The sequence below is a fragment of the Oratosquilla oratoria genome, chromosome 41 (assembly GCF_046742065.1).
Source record: "Oratosquilla oratoria isolate Oo_2021 chromosome 41, ASM4674206v1, whole genome shotgun sequence".
NCBI lineage: Eukaryota > Metazoa > Arthropoda > Malacostraca > Stomatopoda > Squillidae > Oratosquilla > Oratosquilla oratoria.
This window is the reverse complement of record NC_134817.1, coordinates 6,283,285-6,308,573: the sequence shown is the minus strand read 5'-3', so window position 1 is coordinate 6,308,573 and position 25,289 is coordinate 6,283,285. Positions and strand designations below refer to the sequence as shown.

General features: G+C 40.6%; 2 protein-coding genes across 3 annotated transcripts; both read left to right on the top strand.

Annotated features, from left to right (window-relative positions):
• The first annotated feature begins 9,034 nt into the window (after positions 1–9,034).
• Positions 9,035–15,024, top strand: LOC143020918 (uncharacterized). 2 transcript variants are annotated; one of them, XM_076177864.1, is made up of 3 exons: positions 9,035–9,453; positions 9,685–9,848; positions 14,397–15,024. In XM_076177864.1, exons 1-3 carry the CDS (start codon positions 9,261–9,263, stop codon positions 14,772–14,774), a joined length of 735 nt encoding a protein of 244 aa, XP_076033979.1. In that variant the 5' UTR covers positions 9,035–9,260; the 3' UTR covers positions 14,775–15,024. The 2 variants fall into 2 exon arrangements, with proteins under 2 accessions (XP_076033979.1, XP_076033978.1); XM_076177863.1 differs by lacking the exons at positions 9,035–9,453; positions 9,685–9,848 and adding an exon at positions 12,220–12,763.
• A 414-nt stretch (positions 15,025–15,438) lies between these two features.
• On the top strand, positions 15,439–22,356 carry LOC143021305 (uncharacterized). The gene is made up of 5 exons (XM_076178713.1): positions 15,439–15,595; positions 16,895–18,002; positions 18,202–18,204; positions 18,347–18,708; positions 21,124–22,356. The coding sequence occupies exons 1-5, from the start codon at positions 15,463–15,465 to the stop codon at positions 22,044–22,046; spliced, it is 2,529 nt and encodes an 842-aa protein (XP_076034828.1). The 5' UTR covers positions 15,439–15,462; the 3' UTR covers positions 22,047–22,356.
• Positions 22,357–25,289: the final 2,933 nt, after the last annotated feature.

Genomic DNA, 25,289 nt, shown 5'->3' with positions numbered 1-25,289 from the left:
CGGTTAAATGTCAAACCATGCGGGACCATCTTCAATCATCTATTCTAATTTGCGCAGTCCTTCAATCATATCCACTCACCCACACACTGGATATGTTTTTGCAATCATCATTATTCTGCAATTATGACTGCTGGTGTATGGGGGACCTTTAGTCTGGGGTATGAACGATTCTTTTCCCAACTTTATTTAGTTTCTCTAGTATATTATTTTTGTTCTTTTGAATATTTCTCCCAAGTGTATAACATTATATTTACCCGTAAAAAAATATACTTTTTCTTCTTCATACTTTAGTGTCAGAAACTGTATGTGGGGTTTGGGCTGCTATCTATTTCTCTACAAGCAGAAGATAACGAAAGAATCAGAAATCAGCGTTCAGGTTGTTTATCTCTCCGTTATTATTCCCTATGCGTACGAACGAAATGCAATGGGAAGAGACGGTTACAAATAAACTAAAAGTTCAAAATGAGACATCAGTTGCCGGAATTTAAGCGTATGAACGATAGGCACTGTAGTGACGGTTAGTCACTATATCAGTTCAATTTTAGCGATCATTTTCTGGACATGGGTAACTACGTACGAATAAAGCAATCTTTTTTTGAAGTTGATAATTGCTGTACCGAACCTCCAAAATGCTACAGAGAAGTAAATTCATGGTTAGTGTCAAGGCCAGTTATCGAAAATATAAATCTGTTAAAATATTCAACATAGAGGCCTTCGATTCAACTCGCACCTACATACTAACATTACAACATCACAACAAATCATGTATGCATTCAAGAGAACATTGCCTTCCTGTAGAACCCGGTCCATCGTCTCCCTCTTCCTACCCTTTGATTACTGTGTTCGATTTCTTTCTTTCTAAGAAAGCTTCTAACCAACCCAGCAGTTTACCTGTATCTCTATCCTTTACACTGTGTGTGTGTATATATATATATATATGTGTGTGTGTGTGTGTGTGTGTGTGTGTGTGTGTGTGTGTGTGTGTGTGTGTGTGTCTTTGCCTTGGTCTTTGGATCACGGGTTGGACTCGTGATCGACAGCTATTTCCCTCCCGGAAGAGAGCTCAGAGCTCGTATGTCCGATCTGAGTAATACTGTGACCTTACACGCACACCCAACTCCCCGCCCACGAGAGTTGGAGTAACGACTCGAAGCAGAGCAATATTGAAATAACTGCAGCCCTGGGCAGGATTCGAACCAGGTACCATTGGCACCCCCGTACTGACAGTATGAGACTCTACCAACTGCGCCACAGAGTCGTGTAATGTGTGTGTGTGTGAGAGAGAGAGAGAGAGTTGGAGTAACGACTCGAAGCGCAGCGATACTGAAATTATTTCAGCCCTGGGCAGGATTCGAACCCGGACCGCCGTAGTGACAGTCCGGGACTTTATCAAACTTGTGCGTGTGTGTGTGTGTGTGTGTGTGTGTGTGTGTGTGTGTGAGAGAGAGAGAGAGAGAGAGAGAGAGAGAGAGAGAGAGAGAGAGAGAGAGAGAGAGAGAGAGAGAGAGAGAGAGAGAGAGAGAGAGAGAGAGAGAGAGAGGAGAGAGACACACACATGGGGTATGTTTTCCTGGCTCATGCGCAGTCCTTTCCCGCGTAAAGGGATCGACCACGTGCTGCACCAGCCCAACTCACCGAGATGAGACCACGAGGACCTACTACGCACAGTAACATGCAGATACCCACACCTGCCCCCACCATGTATCCCAACTATGCAGGTACAATTTCAATGTTGAATATTTAATGTGGAATTAAATACAAAAGTTACCATATAGAGCGATTTTAAATGAAAAAACTTCTTTCGCGTGTGTGTGATTTACCTTAGTCTTTGGATCACGGGTTGGACACGTGATCGACAGCTATTTCCCTCCCGGAAGAGAGCTCAGAGCTCGTATGATCGATCTATGGGTAATGCTGTGACCTTACACGCACACACACACCCAACTCCCCGGCCACGAGAGTTGGAGGAACGACTCGAAGCACATGCGATACTGAAATGGTGTGTGTGTGTGTGTGTGTGCTGGTATAGTATGTGTCCAACCCTATTTGAATGTGTCCTACTTCAGGAAATTTTTGAAACAAGGTTAGGTTAGCTTAGCTTTGGTACCTAACCTAACTTAGCCTAACCTAATCGTGAAGGTAGGCCACGTGTTATACCAAAGAAAGAAAGAAATTTGTTGGCCACATACTATACCGAAACCGGTCGGGTTCCCTCAGTGCTGCTTTTGACGCCAGATGCTCTAGTCTTTGGCCGCCAACCCGTGGCTCTCCCAAAGCGAATTTCAAGCTGATAAAGACTCGAGCGATAAGCCGTTGACACGTTAAAAAATACTTACCATATTCGGTATGTAGTTTCTTGTACACACGACTTTCTGCAGAAACGAATCCGCTTTTTCGTACCAATGCAGCCTTGGGGTGTAAACGATGCCTCTTCGTCTCATGCAGTCTTTCACCCTCCTTAGTTCCTTCCTATAGGTGTCCTTGATACTCTTGAAGCGTACTGTCAAAACAAGATTCATTCAGTAAGTTTCTCGGGAAAGAAATGCGATTCTAATTATAACTGAACTTATACTTAGTTACTCAAATTCAAAAAAATACAGCTAAACAGCTGTATATGTCCATCTACGTATATACCATTACTACTACTGTAGAGGTAAAGTTAACAAACATAAATTATTACCTTTGAACTCTTCCTTGTCCATCTTCATATCCAATTCTGCTAGTTCCTTGAGCATTTGTGACATTTGTTTATCACGCACTCGTCTATTTGAATAGGCTTCCAAATTAGCGTTCCATATAGCCGGATAGCTTTCTACAATCTCGAGGAGGTTGGACATTTCGTCTGCTCTCAGTCGGCTTAGTTTTGGCGCCATCTTAGGAAGAAAAGTGGGCAACGTACCCAGCGGCAAGTCACTCACACACACACACATACACACCCTCACCCTCACACACTGACGCTGTCGTCTGGACTGCGCGACTATTCGCCACTGAAACGCCTGACGCGAGCGGTACAGCTGAGCTAGTTTCAACTTCCATCGCTAGCGAACAAAATATGCCGCGTTTTAAAACGGCTATCACCAATGAATTCACTAGTGAATTAAGAAACTCGTCCAAAACTAATGAAATTGGCGCCGTGTAGAAGACGCTTATAATACGAGTTGTGTCCTGACTGTGTTCAAGTTCTGCCTGTGTATGCCTGTGGGTACAAAAGTGTGGGCAATTTACAAGTGTGTGTGTGTGCATGTTTGTTTTTATGGGCGAACTACAAACGGATTTATGTCATGACAAACAAGCATTTAGTTACATTAACAATTGCCTTCTCTATTTATTTGATTGATCTTCCGCATTGATATTTCAATTGATTTAAAAAAATATTTATGTATATATATATGTGTGTGGGTGTGGGTGTATACATACATCAAAACTATAATCACAGTCGAAGTAGATGGAATAATGGAAATTATGAATCTATATATTTTGACTGAAATACAGTCCTCTTTAGTTTAATGAAAATTATTGTATCTCACAGTCGAAGTATATAGACTCGCCGTTTCCATTTTTTCCCTCTGCTCCAACTGAGTTGTTTAGTTTTGATTTACAAATGTGCTACTAAATTTTTCATAAATATATATATATATATATATATATATATACACACAAAATATTACTGATTAATAATAAATGTGCTACTAAATTTTTCATAAATATATATATATATATATATATATATATACACACAAAATATTACTGATTAATAATAAAAACAACATAGCAAATGGCATTTGATATCATGTTATAGAATAAAATAACTAACTTGCTGACACTATCATGAGATTGAATCGTCCGGCATTCATCGTATACTTGGGGCGCAGGATCCCTCCAATACTGAGTGAAGTGAACACCATAATATTATCACAATTATTAGTACTATTATTATTATTATTATTATTATTATTATTATTATAATCATCATCATCATGTTTCCGACTTTCTTCACTAGAATTCTAGTTTTGGGACGATGAGCAAAGATGACCTGTCCGAACTTTCAACTACAAAGTCATTCTGAAAATAATATAATGTTTCAGACTTTCTTCACTAGAATTCTAGTTTTGGGACGACTACAGAGTAATAGACACAATCGCACATATACAAAACTTACCTTATGATAAAATGAATGCGTCGGCGCGTTTCCATACACCTCATAAACACGTCCACAGGGGACATGGAAAAGCTACAAGAGGTTCGTGGACCGACAACTTGACCCGAACCAACCTTCTAAGGGGGGTGGGGGGAGTCGGGGGTAATGGGCAATGCTGGAGGGGAGGACCGGGCGTTTCGGCCTAGGACGTTTTAGCCGTTTAGGTGTGGAGGAGAGTGGAATAGGTGTCCGGACATAATCCCTCCGGACACAATCCCCCCGGACAAAATCCCTCCGGACAATATCCCTCCTGGACAGAATCCCCCAAAGACAATATCCCCCTGGACAGAATCCCTCCTAGAGTATATGTTTATATATTCTAATATATCAATGTATTTATATATTAATGTATTTTAATATGTATTCTCATAAAATATTTGACTTTATATGTGAGTGTATGTTTATTTATGTATTTTAATGTATAAAATATTTTCATATATGTTTGTAAGGTGTGGTAGTGAAGCAAAAAACTTTTTTTCATAAATGATTTATTCAAACAAGTATATAAATGTCTGTACTGTATGCATTAGCACCTCGGTAAGGTAAGGTAAGGTAATATGTTAATTGCTTTGCAGGTGATGGTATATAATAGGAGAGCTGCCAATCTGAATAATGTGGGGAGATTTTGTCCAGCCCGCTCACTTCTGTAGAGTGATTCTGTCCAGGAGGGATATTGTCCGGAGGTATTTTGCCCGGGGGGATTGTGTCCGGGAGGGATTATATCCCGGAGGGATTATATCCCGGATCCGTGGAATATATAGGAAATGGAATGGGTGGGAGTGGTTTCGGGTACAGACAGTTACTCACAGGACAATTGCTCACCGGACAGTTGCTCACCGGAGAAATGACAAATAGGACATTTGCTCACCAAAGGACTATTTTATTTATATTGAAGTTTATTACAGTTATAATATACAAACAATATACAACCAAGATAACATAATATACAGCATTTTTTAGTTATATTGAAATTTATTACAGCAAAAATACAGGATTTTTTGTTATGTTGAAATTTATTACAACGATAATACACAAACAAAATACAAACTTTCATATTTATAAAATTCAATACCAATTTCTTCCATTAATATATAGCGATTACAGTTTTAAAACTGGTGCAGAACTGAAGTGGGTTTACAAGTCCAGTCTAATGGTGTGGCCAACTGCATTTGGAAAGTCAGGAAGACACTGACTTCCTGCACAGATAAAGTAAATCCTTATCATAATTGTTAGAGACCAAGAACTCGTCAAACTCTACAATATAATTAATTGTTTTAGTTGGTTTCATCCACCACCACCTGTCATCTCCATTCATAAAGTTGTCTAATCGTTTTTTTTTAAACAATTGATAATTTCAGCGCTTACTACATGGTTACTAAGTTTATTCCATTCATCGATCACCCTAATAGTAAACCAATTCCTGCCTATTTCCTTCTTAAATCTAAATTTGTCCAGTTTATACCAGTAAAAGATCATTACTATATATTGATGGAAGAAATTTGTATTGAATTCTATAATTATTAAAAACTAAAATATGAAAGTTTGGATATTGTCTGTGTATTATTGCTGCAATAAACTTCAATATAACTAAAAAGTCCTGTATATTGTTTGTTATTAAGGAAAAGTACAAAATAATCCTTTGGTGAGCAAATGTCCTATTTGTCACTTCTCCGGTGAGCAACTGTCCTACACCCGAGTGGTTTCTATGCCTTTTTCTTTTTGGCTACCCCTCGTGTAAGGGGAAAAAAGCCTTTGGTATATGTATGTATGTATGTATGTATGGAATGTAGGACAAAAGGTCCCCGGACAAAATGTCCTGAAATCTGCACCCCCGGGACAAAATGTCCCCAATATTTAGGACAAAATGTCTCAATTTTTTCAACAAATATTGATTTTTATCAACTATTTATACATTTTGAGTCATAGTTAATTGTGTTTTTATAACAACCCTTAAATTCAGGACTATATATATATAAACACAAAGTACAATAATATTTGATATTTTATTAAATATCTTATACACGACCCAACCCATCAATCATTAGCCACTTTTCAGAGAATGTAGGACAAAACGTCCCCGGACAAAAGGTCCCCGGACAAAAGGTCCCAAAATCTGCACCCCTAGGACAAAATGTCCCCGATATTTAGGACAAAAGGTCCCCATTTTTTTCAACAAATATTGATTTTTATCAACTGTTTACACATTTTGGGACATAGTTAATTGTGGTTTTATAACAACCCTTAAATTCAGGAGAATCTCTATATATAAACACAAAGTACAATAATATTTGATATTTGATTAAATATCTTATACTCGACCCAACCCATAAATCTATGAGCCAATTGTGTAAGCAAACGTTTCAGAAATGTCAATTGTATAAATGTCAATTGTATAAAGGAATAAAGTAAAACACATCTGACAAATTTTTAGAAAAAAAAAAAAATGGGGACATTTTGACCACCCACCTAGGCCGTTGGGGACATTTTGTCCCAGGGGTGCAGATTTCAGGACCTTTTGTCCGGGGACCTTTTGTCCGGGGACCTTTTGTCCGGGGACCTTTTGTCCGGGGACCTTTTGTCCGAGCACCCTTTTCAGACCATTGCTCTAATTTATTCAAATCTTCATTCCGCGAATTATGAGTACAATTACAGCACACAATTATGCCTTATTGAACTTATATTGTATGCCTATAAAAAAATCAAGTTAAAAACCAAAAATTCACAAAAAAAACATATAAAGGAATAAAGTAAAACACATCTGACAATTTTTTAGAAAAAAAAATTAGGACATTTTGTCCCAGGGGTGCAGATTTCGGGACATTTTGTCCGGGGACCTTTTGTCCGGGCACCGTATGTATGTATGTATGTATGTATGTATGTATGTATGTATGTATGTATGTATGTATGTATGTATGTATGTATGTATGTATGTATGTATGTATGTATGTAGGTGTGGTCAATAAATAATCAACTTTACTTAGCGTCTTCCGGTATTTCGACGGGACATGTGTTATTCATAATTAATCTATTTACTTAGCATTTACAGCCGCCCAATTATTGTTAAAGTATGACGCATATTATAGCGAAGTAATCAAAACTATTGGAAAGAAAAAACACTGAATTTTATGATTATTATTTATCACATTTCAGAACGCCGAACTTCCCGATGAAATGAAGACTCGAATGTCATGTGCCGAGACAATTAAAAGAGTCCTACGAAGTAAATTGATTACTTATGAACGACACATGAAACGCCCCGTCTAAATATCCGAAAAGGCTATCTATTAACATGCATTTGTGAATAAAAATGATAAATAATAATAATAAAATTCAGTGTTTTTTCTTTCCAATAGTTTTGATTATTTCGCTATAATATACGCCATATTTTAACAATAGTCGGGCGGCTGTAAATGCTAAGTAAATAGATTACTTATGAACAACACACGCCCCGTCAAAATACCAGAAGAGGCTAAGTTGATTATTTATTGACCACACCTACATATATACATCATATACAAAAGGATTTTCCCTCCTTACACGGGGGTAGCCAAAAAGAAAAAGGCATAGAAACCACACCCACCCATTCCATTCCCTATATATATTCCACTCCCCTCCACACATAAACGGCTAAAACGTCCTAGGCCAAAACGCCCGGTCACCTTTTACCCCCCCCCTCCAGCATTGCCCACTGCCCCGACTCCCCCCACCCCCCTAGAAGGTCGGCTCGGGTCAGGTCAGCGGTCCACGAACCTCTTGTAAGTTTTTCTAAGTCCCCTGTGGACGTGTTCATGAGGTGTATGGAAACGCGCCGACGTATTTATTTTATCATAAGGTAAGTTTTGTATATGTGCGATTGAGTCTGTTACTCTGTAGTTAATTATTTTCAGAATGACTTTGTAGTCGAGGTGAATTGAGTTTAATCAAAATGGATAAACTTCGGACAGCTCGTCTTTACTCTTCGTCCCAAAACCAGAACTCTAATGAGGAAAGTTGGAAACATTAACAAAATAAAAATTATGATAATTATAATAATAACAATAATTGTGATAATGCTGTGGCGTTCAATTCAGTTTGTATTAGAGAGAATCTGCGCCCTAAGTATACGATGAATGACGCCCGTTTCGATCTCATGATACTGTCGATCCCGGACGTTTTGGCTTACAAAGGATTACAAAGGCGGAGCATGCCGACAGGAGACCTTTTGATCCATATCTAGGTCGGATGCGAAAAAAAAATCATATTAATAATAAAACAATAAATAAAAACTATAATAATGTAAATAACAAATAAATGCATAGGTATAGTTAAATAATAAACAAACAGGTAAATAGTAAATAATAATAAATTGACATATAACTAATAATAAATGAAAATCAGACAGACAAATGATGACAAAACAAAAGCAAATAATATAAGATAAATTATTTTTTACACCCTTTTAACCAACCTGGCAAGTAATTTATTTTACTTTATAACATGATATCAAATGCCATTTGGTATGTTGTTTTTATTATTAATCAGTAATAGTGTAGTATATATATATAAAGGTAAAAATCCATTGAATCCATTATCAAGATCCCAAATACCAATGCGGAAGATCAATCAAATAGAGAAGACAATTGTTAATGTAACTAAATGCTTGTTTATCACGACATAAAACCGTTTGTAGTTCGCCCATAAAAACCAACATGCACACACACACACGCACAACCTTGTAAATTGCCCACACTCTTGTACACAGGCATACCCAGGCAGAACTTGAACGCAGTCAAGACACTACTCGTAATATAAGCGTCTTCTACACGGCACCAATTTCATTCGCTTTGGACAAGCTTCTTAATTCGCTAGTGATTTCAATGGTGACAGCCGTTTTAAAACGCGGCGTCTTTTGTTCGCTAGCGATGGAAGTTAAACAAGCTCAGCTTTGCCGCTCGCGTCAGGCGTTTCGGTAGCGAATTGACGCGCAGTCCAGAAGACGACGTCAGAGTGTGAGGGTGAGGGTGTGTGTGAGTGAGTGTGTGTGACTTGCCGCTGGGTACGCTGCCCACATTTTCTTTCTAAGATGGCGCCAAAACTAAGCCGACTGAGAGCAGACGAAATATCCAACCTCCTCGAGATTGTAGAAAGCTATCCCGTCATATGGAACGCTAATTTGGAAGACTATTCAAATAGACGAGTGCGTGATGAACAAATGTCGCAAATGCTCATGGAACTAGAAGCATGGAATATGAAGATGGACAAGGAAGAGTTCAAAGGTAATACTTTGTTTGTTAACTTTACCTCTACAGTAGTAGTAATAGTATATACGTAGATGGACATATACAGCTGTTTAGCAAGGCTAATCTGGGCTGACTAAGCTAGTCCCTTCACGGCAGTATATTTTTTAATTACCAAATGAAAGCTGAGTAACTTAAGTATAAGTTCAGTTATAATTAGAATCGCATTTCTTTCCCGAGAAACTTACTGAATGAATCTTGTTTTGACAGTACGCTTCAAGAGTATCAAGGACACCTATAGAAAGGAACTAAGGAAGGTGAAAGCCAGCAAGAAACGTAGAGGCCTCGTTTACACCCCAAGGCTGCATTGGTACGAAAAAGCGGATTCGTTTCTGCAGAAAGTCGTGTGTACAAGAAGCTACCCACCGAACATGGTAAGTATTTTTTAATGTGTCAACTGCTTATCGCTTCTCGAGTCTTTATCAGCTTGAAATTCGCTCTGGGAGAGCGATAAGTTGGCAGGCAAAGAATAGAGCATCTGGCGTCAAAAGCAGCACTGAGGGAACCCGGCCGGTTTCGGTATAGTATGTGGTCAACGAATTTCTTTCTTTCTTTGGTACAACACGTGGCCTACCTTTACAATTAGGTTAGGTACCAAAGCTAAGGTAACCTAACATTGTTTCAAAAATTCCCTGAGGTAGGACACATTCAATTAGGGTTGGACACATACTATACCAGTTTCAGAGGTAGGCCACATACTATACCGGCAAACACAAACACACACACACACACACCATTTCAGTATCGCATGTGCTTCGAGTCGTTACTCCAACTCTCGTGGGCGGGGAGTTGGGTGTGTGTGTAAGGTAACAGCATTGCCCATAGATTGATCATACGAGCTCTGAGCTCTCTTTCGGGAGGGAAGTAGCTGTCGATCACGTGTCCAACCCGTGATCCAAAGACCAAGGTAAATCACACACACACACACACACACGAAAGACGTTTTTTTTCATTTAAAATCGCTCTATATGGTAACTTTTGTATTTAATTACACGTTAAATATTCAACATTGAAATTGTACCTGCATAGTTGGGATACATGGTGGGGGCAGGTATGGGTATCTGCATGTTACTATGCGTAGTAGGTCCTCCTGGTCTCATCTCGGTGAGTTGGGCTGGTGCAGCACGTGGTTGGTCCCTTTACGCGGGAAAGGACTGCGCATGAGCCAGGAAATCAAACCCCACGTCTCTACGTTTGTAAGATACGCACACATACACATACATGCACACATACATACATACATGCATGCACACATACATACATGCATGCACACATACATACATGCATGCACACATACATACATGCACGTTCACATACATACATACATGCACGTTCACATACATACATACATGCACACATACATACATGCACACATACATGCACACATGCATGCACACATACATACATGCACACATACATGCATGCACACATACATGCATGCACACATACATGCATGCACACATACATGCATGCACACATACATGCATGCACACATACATGCATGCACACATACATGCATGCACACATACATGCATGCACACCTCTCATGGCGCGGTGGTGAGAGCTCTGGCCTGCCTTTACGGAGGTCCGGGTTCGTCTCTCGCCCGGGGCTGAAATAATATCAGTATCGCAGCGCTGAGGGGTGTTACTCCAACTCTCGTGGGCGGGGTGTTGGGTGTGTGTGTGTGTGCAGGGTCATAGCATTACCCATAGATCGGACCTACGAGCTCTGAGCTCTCTTCCAGGAGGGAAATAGCTGTCGATCACGAGTCCAACACGTGATCCAAAGAACAAGTGAAGTGAATACATACATACATACATGCACATACATACGTACACGCACGCAGTGTAAAGGGTAGGGATTCAGGTAACCTGCTGGATTGGTTGGAAGATTTCTTAGAAAGAAAGAAAACGAACACAGTAATCGAAGGGTAGGAAGAGGGAGACAACGGACAGTCTTCTCCCGGAAACCAATGTTCCCTTGAATACGATTTGTTGTGATGTTGAATTGTAAGCGAGGGTCATATTGAACTATGTTATTTCTATAACAAATTTAGAAGTGATTCGTGACGGCGACGCGATGTTAAAATGTACGTGCGAGTTGAATCGAAGGCCTCTATGTTGAATATTTTAACAGATTTATATTTTCGATAACTGTCCTTGACACTAACCATGAATTTACTTCTCTGTAGCACTTTGGAGGTTCGGTACAGCAATTATCAACTTTAAAAAAAAAAATTGCTTTATTCGTACGTGGTTACCCATGTCCAGAAAATGATCGCTAAAATTGAACGGATATAGTGACTAACCGTCACTACAGTGCCTATCGTTCATACGCTTAAATTCCGGCAACTGATGTTTCTCATTTTGAACTTTTAGTTTATTTGTAACCGTCTCTTCCCATTGCATTTCGTTCGTACGCATGGGGAATAACGGTGAGATAAACAACCTGAACGCTGATTTCTGATTCTTTCGTTATCTTCTGCTTGTAGAGAAATAGATAGCAAACGAAACCCCACATACGCTGTATAGTATGAAGAAAAAATATATTTTTTACGGGTAAATATAATGTTATACACTTGGGAGAAATATTCAAAAGAACAAAAATAATATACTAGAGAAACTAAATAAAGTTGGAAAAAAAATCGTTCATACCCCAGACTAAAGGGCCCCCATACACTAGCAGTCATAATTGCAGAATAATGATGATTGCAAAAACATATCCAGTGTGTGGGTGAGTGGATATGATTGAAGGACTGCGCAAATTAGAATAGATGATTGAAGATGGTCCCGCATGGTTTGACATTTAACCGTGAGTCATGGCGCTTGCACAATCATGATTGACGGCGTGTGGCAATGATTGTGCAAAAGCGGCGTCAGTCTGCCACCACCAGCCATGGCGAGTGTACGGGACACTCAGAAGTTCTGGCGGGAATTTCTCGAGCTGTACCGAGGTTTGCCTGCGTTGTGGAAGGTCAAAAGTGACGACTACAAAAACAGGCAACTGAAAGGGGAATGCTATAATACATTGGTAGAAAAACTCAAGGAAATTGACCCCACTGCCACCCGGGGCATGGTCACCAAGAAGATCAATGCATTTCGATCAAACTACAGGAGGGAATTAAAGAAAGTGTTGGAGAGTGAACAATCAGGAGCTGGGGCTGACGACGTTTACAAACCTTCCCTGTGGTATTTCAAAGACCTCAAATTTCTTTGGGACCAGGATCGAGTGTCGATTATCGACAATGAGAAAGAAGAAAATTGTCACGAAGATTCACTGGATGACCCAGTAAGTACTAACTAGCCGCGCACATTTATTTCAACAGCAGAACATTGTGAAACCATTACCATGTCAAAATGTCATTGTACTTTTTACACAAAACTAATTACAGACCCGCCATATAATGTACACTATGCAGAGTAACTCTCCTCCTTCCCGATTCGTTGAATCCTGTCATGGTACAGATTCAGTGTTACTGAAATAGTGACAATGTATCTCTTATATCCGGTGGCGGCACACTTGGCATTTCTCGCTAGCATGCTATTTGCTTTTGCTACTTCGATTGAGTATAGACTATTTCGGTTACGATCTTTTAGTTTTTCAAATTCCCAAATGTCAAATTACTCGTGTCATGTAACGAGAAGCTGAATGACGAGGACAAGTTCAACCTAAAGAAATGCCAGTCACCTTGTTAAGATGTTCTCGCAGAAGTCATATTGTAATTGAAATCGTTTCTACACAGACGAAGTAGCAAATGCAAGTAGCAACCTAGCCTTGTGTTACACGCCGCCACCTTTGATTGGTGAAGTTGCATTGCGTTCAGATGTCAGTAGAAGAGGCTGTCTGTCAGATATCCAATTCGCTTCATTACCCTCGTTAGTAGACCTACTCACATGTTCCATATCAAACTCTGCTTCTAAATATGCCTGTACATGTTTGTGGCCTTGCTGTGTCTTGCGACACTGCTTCTGACCCAGGGCAGTGGACAAGATGCAGGGATGACCCGTTATCCAGGTGCGAAGATAAGAGAGAGGGTGGAGGGGAGTGGAATGGGTGGGAGTGGTTTCTATGCCCTTTTTCTTTTGGCTACCTCCCGTGTAAGGGAAAAAAAAGTCTTTGGTATATGTATGTCTGTACATGTTTGCGCGGGTAGAAATACAGATAACAGCTAGACAAAATTATTGTTAAAGCCTTGGACTGCATTGATAGTAAATAGAAGGACCCGATGACGACGTTATCCCAAATGCATTTTCATCAACGCGTGATCGTGACGTTCGATAATTGTAAATGTCTTCTGCTTGGGTGAGGATTCTCTGGGCATAAGGTTTCATTAGGTTGTCCAATGACAAAGGCATCGCCTTTCACGAAAACTTATGGTATAATATCATGACATCCATGCAGAAAGGTTGGCTCAGGATTGTGCATTGTAGTTTCTTTCAGCCGTTTACAAAATTGAGTATTAGCAAACCCACCGCCATCGGAAACCTTACCATTTGCGCCAACATTTACCGTTATAAATTCCACTCGCCAGTGGCAGGGTTCGTACCGCCATCACCTCGACCTTCGCTGTGAGTAACGACGCCCTAATCCTCTCTACCAGCAAGCATCCTTGTACCATCATTTACCATTATAAATTCATAATTGGTATTAACATCAGTCATTACTACTACGCTGAATGTGTGCTTATAATTGTAGTAATATAAACCTAAATAAAACCAAGGGGCTTGGTAATCTCCACATGTCCGTCGATGTCCTCAGTACAATGCGGAGACTGTCATGTCCTTTCAGATGCGTTAGCCATGTCCATTCATTCCTCCTCTGTGATATATGTAAACGAGAAGCAGAACTGTCAAGACCTATTGCATTTTTACCCAGCTAATATTCATCATAACAATTCAGACATTACTTTTCCCTTCTGCAGGAACAGGATCCATACTATGCTGACGGAAGTCTTGAACCAGAACAAAAGGAGGCAATCTCACTCAACAAGAAAATTAAGACGGACGTAGAGGCTAAACGCTCTGAACTTTTGTCACTGTCATGCAGTCTTCTCAATCGATGTGACGACGCCGTTGATGTGTTGGCAAAGAGTTGGGCTCAAGAATTTAGAAACCTGAGTGAGGATCAACAAATCTATGCAAGGAAAGGGATCAATGATATCCTTTTTGAGGGTCGGTTGGGGACGCTCCATCGTCATTCTGTCAAGATTAATGAAAACAGTATTGAGCAAGGTAAGGTGTCCTCACCTAATCTTGTTCTGTCTCTCGAAACTATATCAAACTCTTCCTTTGATGATTGATATGCCATCACACTCTGTTCAAGACCATGGGAATCCCTTCCCTACGTACGTCAGTCAGTGACAATGCACAGTAAAGTTTCCATCAGTATTACCCGTAATAATTATGGCGGTGAATGGCAATTCCAGGTTCAGTTATAGGTTTTATTTTTTCCAGTTGGCCTACATGATGTTGACCAAGGCCTTATCAATGTTTTGTTCACATTGTACAAGAATTAACTATACATATTAAATCATATGATGCTTGATTTTTTGTATCTTGTATTATTACCCCAACCTTAAAATACCCTTCTTCAGCAGATTTAATTGCCCAAGGCTTTACCAATGTTTTGTTCACAATACACAAGGATTAAGTAAACATATTAAATCATACTAGGCATGATTTTTGTATTATTACTCCAACCTTAAAATACTCTCCTTCAACACAGGGTATTAGACAATTATTAGACATTTACACATTCAATATTCACCATAACGAACTCAGAGATGGTGCGTGCACGGGGAAAGCATGTTTGCCCGCGCGGGCAACCGCCGCCGACCTGCGTCGAGAAGCCAAGGTATACGAGTGCACAGAGAAAGCGGACTCGAGCGTGTCGGAGCGGGGAGTCTGCTTGAACCCGCTTTACGGTTTTGCTGTGCTCAGTCTCGCCCGCTGAACCTGCCCGGTCGGACGCTCCTGACGGCAACAAAGATGGATGTTGAGCTCCTTATCACAAGCGTATACGAGAGACAACCATTGTGGAATAAATGGAATAAGCACCACTCTAATAGGGCTCTTGTGGATAAGCTGTGGGCTGAAATCAGCAAGGAACTGAACTGTGAAGGTAAGCAGGTTTGATATATATAAATGCAGTTAAATGAAAGACGTTTGTAGTAAGATACAGAGATCAGTGAAACGAGCATTCAGAAGTTATGAACTGTTTTATTTCTAGTCTTTTGCTGTTGACAGCACAGGAGTAAGGTAGCAAAATCACAGCAAGTGAAATACTCTGATTTCAAATATGGTTTACCGTTTTGTTTTGATCTTTGTATACCAAGGAATACTTCAATAAGAACAGTTTCATTTTCTCTCTGACGTTCCCCGACAATACATATGATCATTTTCCCTTGGAGATTAGACGGCAGTCCCAGATGATGTTGAACTCCCTCTTTATCTATAATTGTGAGCTTAGAGTAAATTAATTCCTAGATCGTCTTCGTTTTACTCCCAACACCCAATCTCTCATTTGTCCTTTCTTCTTCATCTTTAATTGTGTTATGCAAGACACATTTTACAATGTGATCAATCAAATCAACCTTAATTTCCACACATACAATAGACGCCATTTGTTCCACAATATGCCAAAAGCACACTCAACTGTCTTCCTACACGTGGATAAACGTTGGTTGGAGGACCTATCTTCAGTAGCCAAATTACGTCCCCCATACATTTATAAGAAGAAAGGCAAAAGAGGGTAGGCTTCACCCCCCAATTTTTTTTTTTGTCAGGTAGTACGAATTTGGAATTCTAATTTCCTTTGTCAAGACACTACGGTTCAGAAACATGGGGCGTACCACCATTACTTTGCTTTCCATAGCCTCCTACATGAACAGTAATGAACTTATTGTATTTGTCAGGTAGGACGGTTCTGGAGTTCTGATTTCCTCTTTGTCAAGACATTGTACGGTTCAGAGGCATGGGACGTACCATCATCTCTTTGCTTTCCATAGCCCCCCACATCAATAGTAATGAACTTGTTAAAGATGCCTTTGTTGGTACTGGTATGTCCCTCACGCGGTTCCTCGTACAGTGCAACAGCAGTCTCTGCAATGATTTTCCCCACCGCTGTCACGGGGATTCTAAATGAAAATGCAATGACACGGAACAATAAACATTTGTCAAGATATATCCAAATGATAAAAATAAGTGTGAATAATAAAAACTAATAGTATAATCATTATTGATAGCCTTGGCAGTAGGCTCGAGGTTGTGTATGCATATGGGAATGTATGGACTGCCTGGTAATACAGTGTTCTGGAGGATGTTCGCCTAGGATCTGTATGTATACATACTAGCTATTCATTATTATATATATATATTTGTTCTTTTTTTTCCATTTTCTGTATTTATTTCGTCTTTTCAGAGTTACAGGCGAGAAGAAAATGGAAATATCTGAGGGACCAATTTGCAGTAGAGCTTGGAAAGATTGCGCCAGCTCGACCAGGGGAGGCCTCAGGTGACACTCCCACATCAAAGTGGCAGTATTTCAAGTTACTGCTTTTCCTGAGGGATGTCGTGAAACCTAGGGCTTCGACCGGAAATTCATCAGGTGTGGTAGCCAGTGACGTTATTGAAACCTCATTACCTGGATCGCCTCAGGTAGAATATCAAACGGGTACTGTGGACCCCTCGGCTAGAGAGGAAGGGTCTTCATCCCGCAATCAAGACACGCCGGAACGCGAGGAAGCTGCTATGGAGAGGCACAGGCTTGCTTCACCTTCCACGCATCTTAATGGAAAAGGAGCAAGCAGGCGTTCTAAAGCAGACGACTATAACCAGAGTATCTTTGATATTGAGCGACAAAAAATTCAATACTTGTTAGAAAATTTAAGTCGAAAGCAAGACAAAGATGACGATGAGGACATGATGTTCTTCAAGAGTCTGTTACCCCACGTTAAAAGAGTTCCTGATGTGCAGAAGCTGACATTTAGAAGCCGTCTACAAGAACTTGTACAGCAATTTGCATATCGAGAGCCAACCATATCTCCTCCTCCTCATGATACCCACGGTACATGTTCCTCAGCTTTGGCTGATACGCCACAGATGTTTCTTTCCCTGCGGGAACCGAGTGCATCCGCTGAAGCACAGCAGATGATGGCAAGTTCACCCAACAAGAAGCAGAAGACAGACGTAGAAGCTAAACGTTCCGAACTTTTGTCACTGTCATGTAGTATTCTTGAGCGATGTGATGACGACGATGCGGTGTTAGCGAGAAGCTGGGCTCAAGAATTCAGGAACCTGAGTCCCGATCAACATATATATGCAAGGAAAGGTATAAATGACATCATTTTTGAGGCTCGGCTGGGGACGTTGCACCGTCATTCTATCAAGATTAATGAAGGCAGTCGTGAGCGAAGTCGGGTCTCCACACCGAATCCAGCCCTCTCCCCCAGCAGTGGCTCAAACTCTCCCATGGGAGTTGATATACCACCACACTCTGTCCAAGACCATCCGAATCCCTTCCCTACATAGACGTCAGTAAATGATAATGCACAATAAAGCTTCCATCAGTGTTGACTTCACAAAAGTTCTGGTACTTTACGCAAAGCTTATGGCGGTGGGTGCCATTTTTAAAGCTCAATTATATATTCTTTATATAACCTTGCCTACATTACATTAACCAATACCTCACCACTCTTTTGTTTACATTGTGCAAGGATAATTCTAAAGCGTGTATTAAACCACCCTTAGTATTATTTTTGTATTATTGCATCTAACCTTAATACTCGGCTTCGGCACAGATATACTAGTACTATATATCTCTTATGATTAAGCCGGTATCACTGCCCGGTGCGGCCGCATTGTGGTAACACAGACAGACAGACGAGGAGTGTCGAAGTATTGCGGCGCCCCCGCTTCCGCCACACGACGCCGTATCATGCTGCGGCGGCGCCGCACCGCCGCATCGCGCCGGATGGGAGGACAAAGCAGAGGCAGTTGTACGTGCGTGGCCACACTGTCCGGCCACGCCGCACGGCGGTCGTCCTGCTGTCGCTCTTTCCACCATGTTTGACGTGGATTTGTTCATTCAATGCGTGCAGGAAAGGCCGGCGCTTTGGGAAAAGAGTGCAAGGGAATATACTGACAAAATATTTAAGGAAAAATCATGGTGTGAGATTGGGGAAATTATGTACAAGGAATGGCTTGGTCTCGAGTCGTCAGAAAGAGATGTGAAAGGTAAGACAATCTTCTTTTATTTCCTGTAGAAAGTAATAGTTTCTGTAAACATGTGTTTGCTAGATAGTGTTAGTGAACAAGAACACTGCGTATCAAACAGAAGTGCATAATGCGGAGTCATTGTGATGCATTGATCACCTAACAAGACATTGCAGTTTAGTACATATGATTCTTTTGGAATAGCACAGCACCAGGACCCATAAAGTAATCAGCAAAGAAGTCTAATATCTAATGTGCTTATCACACTCGGCTATTTTTCCTCCGACCTCCGATTAATCGACGGTAACGCCTACGTCCATCAATTTTTTCCGCCGGAAAAACCACTGTAGGAAACTTTTTTTTCGACAAAAATACATAGGATGTCACTTGATATTCTGAAGGAAAATCAATCTCATCCAGTATATCATATTCCTTCCATAAAAGCTCCAGGCTGCAGATTTGCTCCAACAGTTGGAGGTAAAATTGCCCAATGTGATAAGGCATCGCCCACGTGGAGTCCAAAGTCATCTACAACCACACATGAATGTGTTTCGCCATATTCAAAGTTTGCTCCCCATCTCTCTCTTGCTGACAAAGTTGTATAGAATTCAACAAACTTGAAACAATGAATCTGGCTGCACTAGAATAGGCGTGTGGAAATTCGTCCACTTGTTTACAAGAAGTCCAAAAGCACGACGATCCACACGACGTCTGCATCTCGAAAAATCTGTAACTGAAAACTGGTTTTCTTTGCATTTAGTTCACGTGATGGGTATGGTCGCGAAAGATACATACATACATGCATACATGAATATATACATACATGAATATATACATACATGAATACATACATGAATAAATACATACATGAATATATACATACATGAATATATACATACATGAATATATACATACATGAATATATACATACATGAATATATACATACATGAATATATACATACATGAATACATACATACATATATACACATATATACATATATACATGTATAAACACATACATATATACATGCATACATACATATATGCATATATATATACATGTATACATACATACATACATACATACAAATATACATACAAACAAGAATACATACATGCATACATACATACAAATATACATACAAACAAGAATACATACATAAAAATATACATACAAACAAGAATACATACATACATACATACATACAAATATACATACAAACAAGAATACATACATACATACATACATGTATTAATGGATTAAAATAAACAATTCATCCCAGACCATCACAAAAGGCTGACGATTTAGATTAGTGACTGGCAAAGAACGAAGAGGTGGTAACTTTATAATGTTTGGTACTATTTCTTGTCCCTAAACACTAGAATTCCCTTTTCCATGAACACCTACGTTAATCACAACAAAGCTTAGGTTTGCATCTGCAACTCCCATCAGCTCCAGAGGAAATGATCTTGTAATTAAAGACATTTGATCCTGCTGCTGCTGCTGCTTGGGGTCGCATCCTAACCTGCACCCACACAGTTAGAGAAATTTGCTTTCAAATCAAACTGATTGGTAATGTTCAGCCACATTTGGTTCTGGCATTTCCATCTCTACCAAGCGAGTCCAATTTTCTTAACAGGTTTCCATAAATGTAGTTCAAGTGGTAGTAGATCTCATACTGAAGGCTTGAGAAGGTACTTCCAGTCAACAAGTACCTGCTGTAATAATAAGAAATCTGAAAAAATGCAAGATCACATTTTCTAAAATTATTTGAGGACATGCAATAGTTTTGGTGGATAGTAGTTAGATATGGGCTTGAGAAGGTACTTCCAGTCAACAAGTACTTGCTGTAATAATAAGAAATCTGAAAAAATACAAGATCACATTTTCTAAAATTATTTGAGGACATGCAATAGTTTTGGTGCATAGTACTTAGATGTGAGCTTACAATAATGAATGTTTGTCTTTTTTTTTTTTTGCACTGCTAAAAGAAGCTTTAGAAATTGTACTTTGTGTTTGCCTGTCATCATCTCGTAAAATTATTTGAGGACACACAATAGTTTTGGTGGATAGTACTTAAATATGAGCTTACAATAATGATTTTTTTTTAATGCTTAAAGAACCTTTAGAAATTGTACTTTGTGTCTGCCTGTCTATATTATGTACTACTTTTCATACAGAATAATTCAATGGGATATGAGCTTATGATAATGAATGTTTGTCTTTTTTCACTGCTAAAAGAATCTTTAGAAATTGTACTTTGTGTTTGTTTGTCTGCATTGTGTACTACTTTTCATATAAAATAATTCAATCAGGAAAACAACCATCTCATCTTTAGCGTTCAATATAATCTTGTTTTTAACGTTTCATGCTATTGATTTACAATACTTTACCACAACTTATGGTATACTATCTTTATTTTTCGTTTGACAGTGAAGGACATGAAGGAGAAATGGCGAAATATCAGAGACCGATTTGTGAAGTATCTCAACCAAGGGAAAAGTGGTGAACCTGCAACCAAGAAGAAGAAGTACGTCTATGCGGAGGCCCTGTGCTTCCTACTGCCAACTATAGAGAGACGAAAACCCACTGGAAACGTGGAAGACGGCGCGCACGAGGAGGAGGGGGAGTTACATCCGGAGAGAACAGGAGGTAGCGAGGAAGATGATAACGAAGAGAGTCTTGCTGCAAGTGTCCGCAGTAAAGTCCCCCGAGCTGGACCCCGCCAACCTGCCAAAGCCAACCTCACTCCTTTCCAGGAGGAGCTCCTCAAGAGACTGACAGAGAACCCCAAACAGGAGGACGAGGACCCAGACAAAGCATTCCTATTTTCCCTTCTTCCGTATTACAAACAACTTAACGCTGACGAGAAGATAGACTTCAGAATGCTGACTCTCCAGTTCTTCCAAAACACCCGGCGGACAAAACGAGCACAGGGCCTTCAACCAGGACAACCACAATACGCCACAGTACCCTATTTTTCACCTCAGCAGCCAGTAGAAACCCCCTCTTATCAGTATGTAGAAGCTAAACGTACTGAGCTCCTGTCGCTTGCTTGCAGTCTACTCAAGCGGAGCGACGACGCCGTTGATGTGTTGGCAAGTTGGGCTCAAGAGTTTAGGAACCTGAACGCCGATCAACAAATCTATGCAGGGAAAGGTATCAATGATATCCTCTTTGAGGGTCGGCTGGGGACACTGCACCGTCATTCTATCAAGATTAATGAAGGCAGTCGTGAGCCAAGTCGGGTCTCCACACCTAATCCAGCCCTCTCTCCTGATACGGGATCAAACTCTCCCATGGGAGTTGATATACCACACTCTGTCCAAGACCATGCCAATCTCTATCACACATAGACGTCAGTCTGTGATAATGCACAATATTTTCCATCAATATTGACCTCAGATAATTATGGCAATGGATGCAATTCTCAAGTTTGAACTATCGATTTATTTTTTTCCCAGTTGGCCTACATTGTAGCCTACATAATATGAAGACTTTACTTGGTTTGTTTACACTGTACAATGGTAATTCTAGTGCGCTTATTAAATCAATTTTTCCCAATTGGCCTACATTGTAGCCTACATGATATCAAGACTTTGCTTGTTTTGTTTACACTGTACAATGGTAATTCTAGTACGCTTATTAAATCATATGCGACATGAATTTTGTGTGATTACCCAAACCTTACTCGTTCACAGCAAGGAGACGCTAACACCACACTGTTATTGTATTGTGTCCAAACCAGAGAGAGCTATGGTGAGTTTCAGGTCCTCAAACGACTGTCCAGCAGCGAGGAAACGTAAAGTAATGGAAAGCCTTTCACATACACATCTTTCAACTTAGTGCCCGCCTTCCATGTGAGTGGTATAACAATCCCAAGCAAATTAATGAACGTTTCCTTCTCCGTTCGTAGGAAATTATTGTAATCTTACAGGAGAAGAGATTGCAAATACCTTTTGAAGATTGTCGTGGGATTCGTGCCTTTTCTTGAGCCAGTTCTTCATCCCTACTTTTCTTTCGATATCTCCTTTGGTTCTATGCTCTAGGGCAAGGACAACATTGACCTATTCATCTTGGCTGGATACACGACAATTGACGACTACACTATCCCATTACTAGTGTGTGGGCAAAACCATTGAACAGGTTGCACAATCACCATGATTGTGCAGACATGATTAATAGTGTATGGGTGCCTTTAAGTGAACACAAACAGTACGTGATATGTTCTAAATAACACGCGGATAAAAGGACAAACATCAGGATAGGAGCCACATGCACGGGCCAAGACATTATCGCAGTCTAGAATTTATTCACGTTTTCTAAAGGTAGGTTGACCCAGGGCAGTGGACAGGATGCAGGGATGAGCCGTCATCCAGGAGGTGCCAAGATAAGAGGGAGTGGAATATATAGGAAATGGAATGGGTGGGAGTGGTTTCTATGCCCTTTTTCTTTTTGGCTACCCTCCGTGTAAGGGGGGAAAGCCTTTGGTATGTATATGTAGGTTGACACCTACGCACTTTTTTGTTGCGACGTGGGGTCGTGCCACCTCGTGGTGGAAACTCCCCAAAATGTGCCAACGTCGAGACACGTGTTCCGACGTGAGTGCGAGGTCTTGCGGCATGGCACAAGGTTGTGCTGCGAGGTCTTGCGCAGATCCGCGACGTGGAAGCGGCGTTTCCTTGCGAGGTGCAACGGGATGAGGCGAGGCGTTTACGCACCCTTGCGACGTAATCACGCAGTGTCGTGAAGTGTCACATAAATAGTGCCCAAGTTACCAGGGGTGTATATAGTGCCCGAAGCCTGAGGGAAGTCACTCACTACTACTGACCACCATAGAGGATGGATCAAGAGCACTACACAAGACGGGACGCAGACAGCATGATTGCCAGTATTCTTTTGGTAACTGCTGCCTATATCATCAAGAAGTATTGGACAAGAAGACCCGAAGAACGACCAGAGGAACCACCTGCGGCACCGATGGCACAAGCAGAAGCAAGAAGAAGAGCTAGAAGAACGACGTGGTGCCGGGAATGGCTGACGAGGAGATCTATACATGGAGATTATGACCAGCTGCTACAAGAACTACACCAAGAAGACCATAAGGGGTACAAGAACTTCGTCCGGATCGAACCGGGATTGTTTGCCGAGATGGTTGACCGCATTTCTCCAATGCTCACCAAGAAATAGACGAGAATTAGGGATCTTCTAACAGTGGGATTGAAATTGGCGGTCACCCTCCGCTTCCTGGCAAGTGGGGACTTCTACACAAGTCTGCAATATAGTTTCCGAGTCTCCAAGAGTACGATTTGCAGGTTTTTGTCTAAACTGTGCAAAGCCATCATCGACGCCTACGAACATGAAGTCCTGAAGTGCCCCAAAACTCCCGAGGAGTGGAAGACGGTCCCCGAAGTATTCGCGAAGAAGTGGGACTACCATAATTGTGGAGGGGCACTTGATGGAAAGCATGTCCCTATAAAGAAGCCCAAAGAGAGGAGGATCACTATACTATAACTACAAGAAGTTACACAGCATCATACTCATGGCCGTCGCAGATGCAAAGCATAGGCTTCTGTACGTCGACGTAGGTGCTGAAGGAGGTGCTGGTGATGGAGAACCTGGATCAAGTGCAACCTTCATCATGCCATCGAGCAGAACCGAGTGGGATTTCCTGAGGACAGCGCTCTGCCGAATGATGACACTCCAATCCCCTTCCACATTATAGCAGATGACGCCTTCGCCCTCAAGACAACGCTGATGAAACCCTACTCCCACACCTCCCAGGTTCACCATGAGGAGATCTACAGCTATAGGTTGTCTCGCGATCGTCGTGTGGTGGAGAATGCATTCGGTATCCTGCAAATGAGATTGCGATTCTTCGACACCACCATGCAACAGGAACCTAAAGTAGTGAAGTTGCTCGCCATGTGTGTATGTGTCTTGCACAATCTCATACCCGACCACTATCCCTTTGCTCCCACCGACCTCGACCGCGAAGATGCTCAGCACAACATGCTACCTGGAGCTTGGAGAGAGGAGCCGAATCTCATGGAACAACTCATGCGTCGAAAGGGATCAAACTACACAACACAAGACAATCAAAGGCTGTCCGAGATTACCTGGCCTACTACTACGCTTTTCATTGTATATTTCAATTTACTGTTTTTCATTGTATTATCAAGATATGTTTTGTTAATAATGTTCATGTGTTTTCAAGTCTTTTTTCTCATTACTTGTATTTTCAATTGTCATGTAATTTTCAAGATATAGTTTCGTCATTTATATACATATATGCATTTATATATATATATATATATATATATATATATATATATATATATACATATATATATATATATATATATACATACATAAAAATATAAGGGAATATAAAAGATTATGTTTGACAAAAATATTGTTATTTAGGAAAAAATACAAAATACATTATATTTACAATATACATTTTAGACATATGTGTTCAATCGTGGTCGCTGTCTTCCTTCATTGTTGCCTTCACTGGAGAAGGGGCCATCGCTGCTTCCTGGACTCCCGCGGGAGGTTGTTGCCACTGTAGAGGTTGTGATGACGCTGGAGGAGGT